Genomic DNA, 15,607 nt, shown 5'->3' with positions numbered 1-15,607 from the left:
AATCAGGAATTTCACCATTTTTGAGAACAAAAAATTGGGAATTTCCTTATTTTTGGGCCTAAATTCCAGGAAGTTCTCAATTTTTTTGGGCTAAAAAATGGGAATTTCATTTTTAGAGCTAAAAAATGGGATTTTCCTTATTTTTTGGGCTAAAAAATCAGGATTTTTGCCACTTTTGAGGCTAAAAAAATGGGATTTTTTTCTTTTCAGAGTCAGGAATTTTGGGAATTTTTGGGAATTTAGGGAATTTTGGGATTCTGAGCGGAGCAGGCTCAGTTTCAGGGCAGCAATTGTCTATCAGCAATGTCAGAAATTTGGAGAATTTTGGGGGAAAAATTAGAAAATTATCCATTTTGGGGGAAAAAAGTTCAGGAAAATCCCTTTTTTGGGAAAAAATGGGAATTTTCTCATTATTTGAGCTAAAAAAATCATTAAAATCTCCATTTTTTGGGCTAAAAAAATCAGAATTTTTGCCATTTTTGGGGCTAAAAATTCGGGAATTTCACCATTTTTCATCAGGAATTTTGGGAAATTTTGGGAAATTTGGGAATTTTTGTGAAAAAATGGGAATTTTTTCAGTATTTGAACTAAAAAATCATGAAAATCTCCATTTTTTGGCCTAAAAAAATCAGGATTTTTGCCATTTTTTGGCCTAAAAAATTAGGATTTTCGCCATTTTTGGGGCTAAAAATGCGGGAATTTCACCATTTTTCATCAGGAATTTTGGGAAATTCGGGAATTTTTGGGAATTTGGGGATTCTGACCGGAGCAGGCTCAGTTTCAGGGCAGCAATTGTCCATCAGCAATGTCAGAAATTGGGGAAATTTGGGAAGAAAAATTGGGAATTTCTGCATTTTGGGGCTAAAAAATCAGGAAAATCCCATTTTTTGTGAAAAAAATGGGAATTTTCTTATTATTTGAACTAAAAAATCATGAAAATCTCCATTTTTTGGCTAAAAAGTAATGAAAATCTGAATTTTTGGGGCTAAAAAATCAGGATTTTCGCCATTTTTGGGGCTAAAACTTTGGGATTTTTTCTATTTTTGGGCAGGAATTTTGGGAATTTTGGGAATTTTTGGGAATTTGGGATTCTGACCGGAGCAGGCTCAGTTTCAGGGCAGCAATTGTCCATCAGCAATGTCAGAAACTGGGGAAATTTGGGAAGAAAAATTGGGAATTTCTGCATTTTAGAGATTAAAAAACCAGGAAAATCCTTTTCTTTGAAAAAATGGGAATTTTCTCATTATTTGAACTAAAAAAATAATGAAAATCTCCATTTTTTGGGCTAAAAAATCATGAAAATCTCCATTTTTTGGCCTAAAAAATCAGGATTTTCGCCATTTTTGGGGCTAAAAATTCAGGAATTTCACCATTTTTCATCAGGAATTTTTGGGAATTTTTGGGAAATTTGGGAATTTAGGGAATTTGGGGATTCTGACCGGAGCAGGCTCAGTTTCAGGGCAGCAATTGTCCATCAGGATGAGTCGTTTGAGATCATCTTCGATGGAGGATTTGGGGATTCGGCGAGGAGAGCGAAGATCCCGCAGGGAGGCTCTGAGTCTGGGCTGCCCAAACACGTTCACCTGGCTGGGAAATTGGGGAAATTCCATCCATTCCAGGGAAATTTCCATCCATTCCAGAAAATTCCCAGAAAAAACCCGAAAATTCTATGAAAATCCATTAAAATCCCATAAAAATCCATTAAAATCCCATAAAAATCCATCAAAAATCCCATTAAGATCCCATAAAAAATCCCATTAAAATTCTACAAAAATCTCATTAAAATCCCATAAAAATCCCATTAAAATCCCATAAAAATCCTACAAAAATCTCACCAAAATCCCATAAAATTCCCACTAAAATCCCACAAAAACCCCACAAAAATCAGTCAAAATCCTATAAAAATCCCATAAAAAATCCCATAAAAATCCCACAAAAATCCCACAAAAATCCCACAAAAATCCCATAAAAATCCCACAAAAATCTCATTAAAAATCCACAAAAATCCATCAAAAATCTCATGAAAATCCCACAAAACTCCCATAAAAATCTCATTGAAATCCCATTAAAAATCCCACGAAAATGCATCAAAATCCTATAAAAATCCCACAAAAATCCCACTAAAATCCCATTAAAATCTCTGTGGAGAGCAGCTCTGAGGCTGGGCTGCCCAAACACGTTCACCTGGCTGGGAAATTCCAGGGAAATTCCATCAATTCCAGGGAAATTTCATGAATTTCAGGGAAATTTCCATCAATTCCAGAAAAAAACCCAGAAAAACAAAACAATCCCTGTGAAAATCCCATAAAAATCCATCGAAATCCCACAAAAATAGGTCAAAATCCCTTAAAAATCCCATAAAAATCCCATGAAAATCCTACAAAAATCTCATTAAAATCTCATTAAAATCCCATAAAAATCCCATGAAAATCCCATTAAAATCCTACAAAAATCTCATTAAAATCTCATTAAAATCCCATCAAAATCCCATAAAAATCCCCCAAAAATCCCATAAAAATCCCACAAAAATCCCATTAAAATCCCATAAAAATCCCATGAAAATCCCACTAAAATCTTACAAAAATCCCAGGAAAAGTCCACAAAAATCCATTGAAATTTCACTAAAATCCACCAAAATCCCACAAAAATCCCACAAAAATCCCATAAAAATCTCATTAAAATCCCACAAAAAACCCTCGAAAATCCCACAAAAATCCCACAAAAATCTCATAAAAATCCCATAAAAATCCCATCAAAATCCCATGAAAATCCCACAAAAATCTCATTAAAATCCCATAAAAATCCTATAAAATTCCCATAAAAATCCCACAAAAATCCCACAAAAATCCCATAAAAATCTCATTAAAATCCCACAAAAAACCCTCGAAAATCCATCAAAAATTCCACAAAAATCACATAAAAATTCCACAAAAATCACATAAAAATTCCACAAAAATCACATAAAAGTTCCACAAAAATCCCATAAAAATCCATCAAAATCCCATAAAAATAGGTCAAAAATCCCATAAAAATCCCACAAAAATCCCATAAAAATCCTACAAAAATCTCATTAAAATCCCATAAAAATCCTACAAAAATCCCATTAAAATCCCAATTTTTGGTGCCAAATCCCATTTTTTTCTCCCCCAAATCCCATTTTTTGGACCCAAAATCCCATTTTTTAATCCCAAAATCCCAATTTTTTGACCCCAAATCCCATTTTTTCACCCCAAATCCCATTTTTTTATCCCAAAATCCCTATTTTTTCATCCCAAAATCCCATTTTTTATCCCAAAATCCCAATTTTTGTGCCCAAAATCCCATTTTTTAATCCCAAATCCCATTTTTTTGGGATTTTTCCAATTTTTCTCACCCAAAATTCCACTTTTTGGACCCAAAATCCCATTTTTTTGACCCCAAATCCCAATTTTTGATCCAAAATCTCATTTTTTAATCCCAAAATCCCATTTTTTACCCCAAAATCCCATTTTTTGACCCAAAATCCCATTTTTTGGACCCAAATCCCATTTTTGGACCCAAAATCCCATTTTTTAATCCCAAATCCCATTTTTTGGGGATTTTTCTCACCCAAAATTCCACTTTTTGGACCCAAAATCCCAATTTTTTTGACCCTAAATCCCATTTTTTGACCCCAAATCCCATATTTTCACCCAAAATTCCATTTTTTTATCCCAAAATCCCATTTTTTGACCCCAAATCCAATTTTTTAATCCCAAAATCCCAATTTTTGTGCCCAAAATCCCATTTTTAATCCCAAATCCCATTTTTTGGGGGATTTTTCCAATTTTTCTCACCCAAAATTCCACTTTTTGGACCCAAAATCCCAATTTTTTTGACCCCAAATCCCATTTTTTGACCCCAAATCCCATTTTTTGACCCCAAATCCCATTTTTTGGACCCAAAATCCCATTTTTTCATCCCAAAATTCCATTTTTTTATCCCAAAATCCCATTTTTTTATCCCAAAATCCCATTTTTTTATCCCAAAATCCCATTTTTTGATCCCAAAATCCCATTTTTTACCCCAAAATCCCAATTTTTGTGCCCAAAATCCCATTTTTTCATCCCAAATCCCATTTTTTTGGGATTTTTGCAATTTTTCTCACCCAAAATTCCACTTTTTGGACCCAAAATCTCAATTTTTTGGACCCAAAATCCCATTTTTTGTACCCAAAATCCCAATTTTTGTGCCCAAAATCCCATTTTTTGACCCCAAATCCCATTTTTTTCATCCCAAAATCCCAATTTTTGGCTCCCTAATCCCAATTTTTGTGCCCAAAATCCCATTTTTTGGACCCAAAATCCCAATTTTTGTGCCCAAAATCCCATTTTTTAATCCCAAATCCCATTTTTTGGGGATTTTTCCAATTCTTCTCACCCAAAATTCCACTTTTTGGACCCAAAATCCCAATTTTTTTGACCCTAAATCCCATTTTTTTGACCCCAAATCCCTTTTTTTAATCCCCAAATCCCATTTTTTAATCCCAAAATCCCATTTTTTATCCCAAAATCCCAATTTTTGTGCCCAAAATCCCATTTTTTCACCCCAAATCCCATTTTTTTTATCCCAAAATCCCATTTTTTGGACCCAAAATCCCAATTTTTAATCCCAAAATCCCAATTTTTGTGCCCAAAATCCCATTTTTTCACCCCAAAATCCCATTTTTTCATCCCAAAATCCCATTTTTTTCATCCCAAAATCCCAATTTTTTCATCCCAAAAATCCCATTTTTTACCCCAAAATCCCATTTTTTGGACCCAAATCCCATTTTTTAATCCCAAAATCCCAATTTTTGTGCCCAAAATCCCATTTTTTCATCCCAAAATCCCAATTTTTTCATCCCAAAAATCCCATTTACTACCCCAAAATCCCATTTTTTGGAGCCAAAATCCCAATTTTTGGCTCCCTAATCCCAATTTTTGTGCCCAAAATCCCATTTTTTAATCCCAAATCCCATTTTTTGGGGATTTTTCCAATTTTTCTCACCCAAAATTCCACTTTTTGGACCCAAAATCTCAATTTTTTTGACCCTAAATCCCATTTTTTGACCCCAAATCCCATTTTTTAATCCCAAAATCCCAATTTTTGTGCCCAAAATCCCATTTTTTACCCCAAAATCCCATTTTTTCACCCCAAAATCCCAATTTTTGGCTCCCTAATCCTAATTTTTGGTGCCAAAATCCCATTTTTTAATCCCAAATCCCATTTTTGGGGGATTTTTCCAATTTTTCTCACCCAAAATTCCACTTTTTGGACCCAAAATCCCAATTTTTTGGACCCAAAATCCCATTTTTTACCCCAAAATCCCATTTTTTGATCCCAAAATCCCAATTTTTGGGGTTTTCCTCACTTTTTGGGCTCCTGAGGTTCCTCTTGCCTTTTCCATCCCGAAGTTGTTGATTTTCCTCTTCCAGGATTTTTGGAAAAAAAGGATTTGGGAACTGAAGCCGAAATTTGGGGAGTTTGGAGAGACCTGGAAATGAGGGGAAAATGGGAATTATTGGGAAAAATGGGAAAAAATCCCAAATTTCCCAAAAAAATGGGAATAAGAGCCAAAAATCCCCAAAAAAACAAACGAAAATATCCCCAAAAAATTGAAATTTTGGGATTTTGGGAATCTATTCCAAAAAATCCAAGAGGAAACACAAAAAAATCCCCCAAAAAATCCAGAAATTTCCACCAAAAAAAATCCAGAAAAAACCACTAAGAAATCAATACAAATCCAGAAATTCCCTCCAAAAAATCAAGGAAAAAACACTAAAAAAACCCCCAGAAATTTCCACTAAAAATCCCTAAAAACTCAGGAATTTTCACTAAAAAATCCAGGGAAAAAAACACTAAAAATTTTTTTAAAAATCTGGGAATTTCCCCCCAAAAATCCAGGAAAAATCACTAAAAAAATCTCCAAAAAATGCAGGAATTTTCAGCAAAACCCAGGAATTTCCACCCAAAAATCAAAAAAAAAAATTAGGAATTTTCCCAAAAACCCAGGAATTTCCATCCCAAAAAAATCAGGAAAAAACCCAGAAATTTCCCCCAAAAAAACAAGAACTTCCACCAAAACTCAGGAATTTCCACCCAAAAATCTGAAAAACCCCCAGAAATTTTCCCCAAAAATCCCAAATTTTCCCAAAAAATCCCAAATTTTCCCCAAAAATCCCAAATTTTCCCAAAAAATCCCAAATTTTCCCAAAAAAATCCTAAACTTCCCCCATAAAATCCCAAATTTCCCCAAAAATCCCAAAAAATCCTAAATTTCCTCAAAAAAATCCCAAATTTTCCCAAAAAATCCTAAATTTCCCCCAAAAAATCGTAAATTTCCTCCCAAAAAATCCCAAAATTTCTCCAAAAAAAATCCCAAATTCTCCAAAAAATCCTGAATTTCTTCAAAAAATCCTAAATTTCCTCAAAAAAATCCCAAATTTCTCAAAAAAATCCCAAATTTTCCCAAAAAATCCTAAATTTCCCAAAAATATTAGGAATTTCCCCCCAAAAATCCCAAAATTCCCCAAAAAATCCCAAAATTCCCCCAAAAAATCCCAAATTTTCCCAAAAAATCCTATATTTCCCCAAAAAATCCCAAATTTCCCCCAAAAAAATCCCAAATTTCCCCCAAAAAATCCAGGAATTTCCTCAAAAAAATCCCAAATTTCCCAAAAAATCCCAAATTTCCCCCAAAAAAATCCTTAATTTCCAAAAAAAATCCCAAAAATTGTCCAAAAAATCCCAAATTTCCCCAAAAAATCCCAAAAATTCTCCAAAAAAATCCCAAATTTTCCCAAAAAATCCTAATTTCCAAAAAAAAATCCCAAATTTTCCCAAAAAAATACTTAATTTCCAAAAAAAATCCCAAAAATTCTCCAAAAAATTCCAAATTCCCCAAAAAATCCCAAATTTCCCACTAACCTCACAGTCCTTCCACCTTCCACCATCCCAGAATTCCCAGATTTCTCCAGGATGTGGATTTTTGGGATTTCTGGGTTGGAATTTTGGGAGTTGACTCCAAAAAATTCAGGAAAAAACACTAAAAAATCCCAAAAAAACCACAGAAATTTCCACCAAATAAAAAAAAAAATTAAAAAAATGGAATTTCCACCCAAAAAATCCAGGAATTTCACCCAAAAATCCTCCAAAAATCAGGAATTTCCCAAAAAAAATCCAGGAATTATCACCCAAAAATACTAAAATACCCAGAAATTTTCCCAAAAAATCCAGGAATTCCCACAAAAAATTCCCAAAAAAATCCCAAATTTCCCCAAAAACCAGGAATTTCCCACCAACCTCGCCGTCCTTGCAGCTTCCACCATCCCAGAATTCCCAGATTTCTCCCGGAAATTCTTCCCAGCCACCTCCAGGGTGGATTTTTGGCATTTCTGGGCTGGAATTTGGGGATTTGGGGAATCTCCTTTGCTCTCCTCTCCTTTGCCGTCCGACTCCGGATCCAAATCCACCTCCAGGATTTCGCTGGAAGTCGTGCTCGACAGGGTGGAGTGGCTGGAGTAGGGAGCCTCGTTCTGGCAATTTGGGGAATTTTGGGGAATTTTGGGTCATTCCAGAGCATTTCCCAATTTTCCCAAATTTTTTCCCATTTTTTTCCCAATTTTTCCACAATTTTTCCCAATTTTTCTCCCAATTTTTGCCTTTTTTTTCCCAATTTTCTCCAAATTTTCTCCCAATTTTTCCCCATTTTCTCCAAATTTTTTTCCCATTTTTTTCCCATTTTCCCTATTTTTCCCCACTTTCTCGTTCTGTGGGAATTTCAGGAATTTTCCTGGAATTTCCAGTCATTCCAGAGCATTTCCCAGTTTTTCCCCATTTTTCCCCAAATTTTCCCTGATTTTCCTGATTTTTTCCCGATTTTTCCTCTTTTTTTCCCCCAAATTTTCCCTATTTTTTCACCACTTTTTCCCCAATTTTTCCTCAATTTTCTGCCATTTTATCCCATTTTTTCTCCAAATTTTTCCTCCATTTCTCCCATTTTTTCCCCCATTTTTTCGCCAATTTTCCCCACTTTTCTCCCATTGATTTACCAATATTACCCCAATTTTTCCAGGTTTTTCCCCAATTTTTCCCCAATTTTCCCCAATTTTCCCCAATTTTCCCCAATTTTCCCTGGACAGGGTGGAGTGGCTGGAGTAGGGAGCCTCGTTCTGGGAATTTGGGAATTTTGGGGAATTTTGGGTCATTCCAGAGCATTTCCCACTTTTTCCCCATTTTTCCCCAAATTTTTCCTGATTTTTCTTGATTTTTTCCCATTTTTTTCCTGATTTTTCCCCATTTTCTCCCATTTTTTGGTCCATTTCCCCCCATTTTTCCCCATTTTTTGCCAATTTTTCCTACTTTTTTCCCAGTTTTCTCCCAATTTTCCCAGTTTTTCCCAACTTTTTCCCTATTTTTTGCCAATTTTTCCCAATTTTCCCCATTTTTTTCCCATTTTCCCTCAATCTCCCCGAACTTCTTCCAGTTTTCCCTAAATTTCCACATTTTTCCTCGATTTTCCCCATTTTTTCCCAATTTTCCCCGTTTTTCCCATTTTTCCTCAATTTCCCCCAATTTCTTCCCTGTTTTTCCCCAATTTTCCCCCAATTTTTCCTTATTTATCCCCTAATTTTTCTCTTTTTTTCCCCATTTTTCCTAATTTTTCCCCATTTTTCCCTGGACAGGGTGGAGTGGCTGGAGTAGGGAGCCTCGTTCTGCTGGAATTTGGGGAATTTTGGGGAATTTTCAGTCATTCCAGAGGGTTGGGATGATGGATTCCTGGGTTTTCCCTTTTTTCCCAATTTTTCCCCATTTTTTTCCAATTTTTCCCCATTTTTCCCCAATTTTTCTCCCATTTTTCCCCAATTTTTCTCCCATTTTTTTCCAAGTTTTCTCCTATTTTTCCCAGTTTTTCCCCAACTTTTTCCCAATTATTTTGCCAATTTTTCCCCCAATTTTTCCCCATTTTTCCTGATTTTTCCCCCATTATTTCTCAATTCCCCAATTTTTCCCCAATTTCCTCCCCATTTTTCCCAATATTTCCCCAATATTTTCCCAATATTTTTCCAATTTTTCCCCCAATATTTCCCCCAATTTTCCCAATTGCCCACTTTTCCCAATTTCCTCTATTTTTCCCCAATTTCCTCAATTTTTCACTGATTTTTCCCCAATTTTTTCCCATTTTTTTGCCAAATTTTTCCCAATTTTTTCCAATTTTCCCCATTTTTCCCTGGACAGGGTGGAGTGGCTGGAGTAGGGAGCCTCGTTCTGCTGGAATTTCGGGAATTTTTGGGAATTTTGGGTCATTCCAGAGGCTTTCCCACTTTTTCCCCATTTTTGCCCAAATTTTTCCTGATTTTTTCCCATTTTTTCCCAATTTTTTTCTCATTTTTCCCCAATTTTCCCCATTTTTTTACAAATTTTTCCACATTTTTTCCTCATTTTTCCCCATTTTTCCTCTCATTTTCCCCAATTATTTGGCAAATTTTTCCCCAAATTTTTCCCCATTTTTCATTGACTTTTCCCAATTTTTCCCCAATTTCCCCCCATTTTCCCCAATTTCTTTCTCATTTTTTGGCCCATTTTCCTCCATTTTTCCCCAAATTTTTCCTCATTTTTTCCCATTTTTTCCCATTTTTTTCCCATTTTTCCCCAAATTTTCCCAATTTTTTCCCAATTATTTTGCAAATTTTTCCCAGTTTTTTTCCAATTTTCCCCCATTTTTATCCCAATTTTTCCCCCATTTTTCCTCAATTTTTCCACTTTTTTCCCCATTTTTCCCCAATTTCCCATTTTTCCTAAATTTTCCCCCATTTTTTTGCATTTCTTTGCCATTTTTTTGCCAATTTTCCCCCAAATTTTCCCTGATTTTTTCCCCCTTTTTCCCTATTTTTTCCACTTTTTGCTCAATTTCCCCCATTTTTTCCCCAATTTTTCCCCATTTTCCCTTCTTTTTCCCCTAATTTTTCCCTAATTTTTGCCAATTTTTCCTACTTTTTTCCTTATTCTTTCCCCATTTTTTCTCCAAGTTTTTCCAAACTTTCCCCAATTTTTTTGCCAATTTTTCACAATTTTTTCCATTTTCTTCCCAATTTTCCCCATTTTTCCCTGGACAGGGTGGAGTGGCTGGAGTAGGGAGCCTCGTTCTGGGAATTTGGGAATTTTGGGGAATTTTGGGTCATTCCAGAGGCTTTCCCAGTTTTTCCCCATTTTCCCCAAATTTTCCCTGATTTTTTTCCATTTTTTCCCAATTTTTTCCTCATTTTTCCCCAAATTTTCCGCATTTTTTTACCAATTTTTCCACAATTTTTCCCTATTTTTCCCCAATTTTCCCCATTTTTTCCCAACTTTTACCTTTTCCCAATTTTTCCCATTTTTTAGCAATTTTTCTCACATTTTCCCCCATTTTTCTGCAATTTTACCATTTTTTCCAAATGTTTTCCCTTTTTTTCCCCCAATTTTCCCCATTTTTTCCCAATTTCTTCCATATTTTTCCCATTTTTTCCCCAATTTTCCCCAAATTTTCCCCATTTTTCCCCATTTTTCCTCAATTTTCCCCATTTTTCCCATTTTCTCCCCAATTTCCCCCTAATATTCCCAATTTTCCCCATTTTCCCCAATTTCCCCCAATATTTCCCCAATTTTTCCCATTTTTTCCCCAAATTTCCCAATTTCCCCCCATTTTTCCCCCCAATTTTTCCCCCAAATTTCCCCAATTTCTCCCAATTTCCCCCAATTATTCCCAACATTTTCCCTCAAATTTTCCCCAACAATTCCCAATTTCCCCAATTCTTCCCCCAAATTTCCCCAAATTTCCCCAATTTTCCCTAATTTCCACCCATTTCTTCCCCATTTTCCCCAATATTTCCCCCAAAAATTCCCAATATTTCCCCAATTTTCCCAATTTTCCCAAAATTTCCCATTTTTCCCCCAAATTCCCTCCAATATTCCCCAATTTTTCCCCAACTTTTCTCCATTTTTTCCCTGTTTTCCCCCAATTTCCCCCCAATAATTCCCAATTTTCCCCATTTTTTCCCCAATATTTCCCCCAAAAATTCCCAATATTTCCCCAATTTTCCCAATTTTCCCAAAATTTCCCATTTTTCCCCCATTTTCCCTCCAATATTCCCCAATTTTTCCCCAACTTTTCTCCATTTTTTCCCTGTTTTCCCCCAATAATTCCCAAAATTCCCCATTTTTTCCCCAATATTTCCCCCATTTTCTCCCAAAAATTCCCAATTTTTCCCCAATTTTCCCAAAATTCCCCATTTTCCCCCAATTTCCCCACCTGGCCACTCCTGCTGGGAGATTCTCTTTCTGCTCCTTCAGCTCGAGTTTGTCTTTTCCCCGAAAGTCGGGAAGCAGCCGGGATGTGCCACAGGGGCTCTGGAATTCGGGAATTTTGGGAATTTGGGTGAGAATTTCAGGAATTTTGGGGATTTTGGGGATTCGGAATGTGCCACAGGGGCTCTGGGATTCAGGAATTTGGGAATTTTGGGTCAGAAATTGGGGAATTTTGGGGATTTGGGTCAGAATTTTGGGGATTTTGGGGATTGGGGAATTTGGGAATGCTGGGATGTGCCACAGGGGCTCTGGGAATTTGGGAAATTCGGGAATTTTGGGTCAGAAACTTGGGAATTTTGGGGATTGGGGATTTTGGGATGTGCCAGAGGGGCTCTGGAATTTCGGGAAATTTGGGTGAGAAATTTGGGAATTTTGGGGATTTGGGGATTTGGGATGTGCCAGAGGGGCTCTGGGAATTCCGGAAATTTGGGAATTTTGGGTCAGAAATTTGGGAAATTCGGGAATTTTGGGGATTTGGGAATGCTGGGATGTGCCAGAGGGGCTCTGGAATTGGGAAATTTGGGAATTTGGGTGAGAAATTCGGGGATTTTGGGATGTGCCACAGGGGCTCTGGGAATTCGGGAATTTGGGTCAGAAATTTGGGAAATTCGGGAATTTTGGGGAATTTGGGATGTGCCACAGGGGCTCTGGGATTGGGAATTTTGGGAATTTTGGGTCAGAAATTCAGGAATTTGGGAATTTTGGGGAATTTGGGGAATTTGAGGAATTTGGGAGATTTGGGATGTGGCAGAGGGGCTCTGGAATTTGGGAATTTTGGGTCAGAAATTTGGGAATTTTGGGAATTTGGGATGTGCCAGAGGGGCTCTGGGATTGGGAATTTTGGGAAATTTGGGTCAGAAATTGGGGAATTTGGGATTTGGAATGTGCCACAGGGGCTCTGGGATTCGGGAAATTTGAGAATTTTGGGAATTTGGGTGAGAAATTTGGGAATTTGGGTCAGAATTTTGGGGATTTTGGGGATTTTGCTCAGAAATTTGGGAATTTTGGATTTTGGGATGTGCCACAGGGGCTCTGGAATTTGGGAATTTTGGGAAATTTGGGTCAGAAATTCGGGAAATTCGGGAATTTTGGGGATTTGGGGAATTTGGGATGTGCCACAGGGGCTCTGGAATTCGGGAATTTTGGGTCAGAAATTCCATCAGAAATTTGGGAATTTGGGAAATTGGGGATTTTGGGATGTGCCACAGGGGCTCTGGGAATTCGGGAATTTGGGAATTTTGGGTCAGAAATTTGGGAATTTGGGTGAGAAATTCGGGAATTTTGGGGATTTTGGGGATTTTGGTCAGAAATTCGGGAATTTGAGATTTTGGGATGTGCCACAGGGGTCTGGAATTTCGGGAATTTTGGGTCAGAAATTCGGGAATTTTGGGGATTTGGGGAATTTGAGGAATGTGGGGGATTTGGGATGTGCCACAGGGGCTCTGGAATTTTGGGAAATTTGGGAATTTTGGGTCAGAAATTTGGGAATTTTGGGGATTTTGGGGGATTTGGGATGTGCCACAGGGGCTCTGGAATTCGGGAATTTGGGAATTTTGGGTGAGAAATTTGGGAATTTGGTCAGGAATTGGGGAATTTGGGAATTTTGGGGATTCTGGGGATTTGGGATGTGCCACAGGGGCTCTGGGATTTTGGGAAATTTTTGGGTCAGAAATTTGGGAATTTTGGGGATTTTGGGAATGCTGGGATGTGCCACAGGGGCTCTGGAATTTTGGGAAATTTGGGTGAGAAATTTGGGAGTTTTGGGAATTTTGGGGATTTGGGGAATTTGGGATGTGCCACAGGGGCTCTGGGAATTCGGGAAATTTGGGTCAGAAATTGGGGATTTTGGGGATTTTGGGAATTTTGGGGAATTCGGGGAATTTGGGATGTGCCACAGGGGCTCTGGGATTTGGGAATGGGGTCAGAATTTTGGGGATTTTGGGTCAGAAATTCGGGAATTTGGGATTTTGGGATGTGCCACAGGGACTCTGGGATTTTGGGAAATTTGGGTGAGAAATTGGGGAATTTTGGGGATTTCGGGGGATTTGGGGAATTTGGGATGTGCCAGAGGGGCTCTGGAATTCGGGAACTTTGGGAATTTTGGGTCAGAAATTGGGGAATTTGGGATTTTGGGATGTGCCAGAGGGGCTCTGGGATTTTGGGAAATTTGGGAATTTTGGGTGAGAAATTTGGGAATTTTGGGGATTTGGGGAATTTGGGATGTGCCACAGGGGCTCTGGGATTGGGAATTTTGGGTCAGAAATTTGGGAATTTGGGGGATTTTGGGAATTTGGGTCACAAAATCGGGAATTTTGGGGATTTCAGGGATTTGGGATGTGCCAGAGGGGCTCTGGAATTTGGGAATGGAGTCAGAAATTTGGGAATTTTGGGTCAGAAATTCAGGAATTTGGGATGAGAAATTTGGGAATTCTGGGGCTCTGGGAATGGGAATGGAGTCAGAAATTTGGGAATTCTGTCAGGAATTTGGGAATTTTGGGGGATTTGGGATGTGCCAGAGGGGCTCTGGGATTGGGAATTTCGGGAATGGAGTCAGAAATTTGGGAATTTGGGGAAGACAAATTCGGGAATGACATCAGAAATTCGGGAATTGGGGTCAGAAATTTGGGGATTTTGGGAATTCTGTCAGAAATTTGGGAACTTGGGGAATTTGGGGGATTTTGGAACTTTAGGAATGAGGTCAAGAATTTGGGAATTTGGGTCAGAAATTCAGGAATTTTGGGATTTGGGATTTTGGGAATTCCTTCGGGAATTCGGGAACTTTGGGTCAGAAATTTGGGAATTCGGGAATGGGATCAGAAATTTGGGAATGGGTTTTGGGATTTTGGGAATGAGGTCAGGAATTTGGGATTTTGGGAATGGGATCAGGAATTTTGGGAATGGGATTGGGAACCAGGAGGATCAAAACACCAACATTCCAACCTTTTCCCACCCAAAATCCCAAATTTCCCACCGGAATTCCCAAATTTCCTCCCGAAATCCCAAATTTCTGTACTCAATGCCCAAATTTCCAACCCTAACTCCCAAATTTCCTCCCAAAATTCCCAAATTTCCTCCCAAAATTCCCAAATTTTCCAACCCAAATCCCAAATTTCCAACCCTAATTCCCAAATTTCCTTCCAAATCCCAAATTTTTGTACTCAAATCCCAAATTTCCCGCCAAAATTCCCAAATTTCCTTCCAAATCCCAAATTTTTGTACTCAAATCCCAAATTTCCCCCCAAAATTCCCGAATTTCCCTCCCAAAATCTCATATTTTCCAACCCTAATCCCCAAATTTCCCACCTGAATTCCCAAATTTCCTCCCAAAAATCCCAAGTTTCCCTCCAAAAATCCCAATTTCCCTCTGAAATCCCAAATTTCCAAAACCAAATCCCAAATTTCCTCCCAAAATCCCAAATTTCCAACCCAAAATTCCCAAGTTTCCTTCCAAATCCCAGATTTCTGCACTCAAATCCCAAATTTCCAACCCAAAACCCCCAAATTTCCAACCTGAATCCCCAAATTTCTCACCAAATTTCCCTCCCAAAAATCCCAAATTTCCTCCCCAATTCCCAAATTTCCAAAACCAAATCCCAAACTTCCAACCCAAAATTCCCAAATTTCTCACCAAAAATTCCTAAATTTCCCTCCAAATCCCCAATTTCTGTACTCAATTCCCAAATTTCCCCCCAAAATTCCCAAATTTCCATATCCAAATCCCAAATTTCCTGCCAGAATTCCTGAATTTCCCTCCCAAAATCCCAAATTTCCAACACCAAATCCCAAATTGCCAACCCTAATTCCCACTTTTCCAACCCTAATTCCCAAATTTCCTCCCAAAATCCCAAATTTCCAACCAGAATTCCCGAATTTCCTCCCAAAATCCCAAATTTCCTCCCAAAATCCCGAATTTTCCACCCAAATTCCCAAATTTCTGCACTCAATTCCCAAATTTCCAACCCAAAACCCCCAAATTTCCAACCTGAATTCCCAAATTTCCACCCAAAAATCCCGAATTTCCCTCTAAAATCCCAACTTTTCTGCCCCAAAATCCCAAATTTCCCCCCGGAATTCCCAAATTTCCTCCCAAAATTCCCAAATTTCCTCCCGAATTCCCGATTTTCCCCCCAGAATTCCCAAATTTCCATACCTGCCTTGACTCTCTCGCTCCCCTCGTTTCCGGATTCCGGATGGTTGGAATTTGGATCTCCTGAGAGCCTCGTTGGCCTGCAGGGAAAATTCGGGAATTCCAGAGGCTCTGATT

General features: G+C 37.9%; 1 protein-coding gene across 1 annotated transcript in view; it reads right to left on the bottom strand.

The window, feature by feature from the left end:
• The window catches only part of LOC146423987 (signal-induced proliferation-associated 1-like protein 3), a 79,347-nt gene that overhangs the window by 28,376 nt on the left and 35,364 nt on the right, over positions 1 to 15,607 (bottom strand). The window contains exons 19-23 of the mRNA XM_085044009.1: positions 15,494 to 15,570; positions 11,288 to 11,385; positions 7,303 to 7,535; positions 5,372 to 5,494; positions 1,440 to 1,587 (exon numbers count right to left, since the gene is read on the bottom strand). Coding sequence (XP_084900135.1) covers positions 1,440 to 1,587; positions 5,372 to 5,494; positions 7,303 to 7,535; positions 11,288 to 11,385; positions 15,494 to 15,570 — 679 coding nt within the window. The remainder of the gene's footprint in view (positions 1 to 1,439; positions 1,588 to 5,371; positions 5,495 to 7,302; positions 7,536 to 11,287; positions 11,386 to 15,493; positions 15,571 to 15,607) is intronic.

Source organism: Lichenostomus cassidix, unplaced genomic scaffold, assembly GCF_008360975.1.
Source record: "Lichenostomus cassidix isolate B80296 unplaced genomic scaffold, HeHo_3.0 HiC_scaffold_35, whole genome shotgun sequence".
Classification (NCBI taxonomy): domain Eukaryota; kingdom Metazoa; phylum Chordata; class Aves; order Passeriformes; family Meliphagidae; genus Lichenostomus; species Lichenostomus cassidix.
This window is presented reverse-complemented; position numbering and strand designations above follow the sequence as displayed.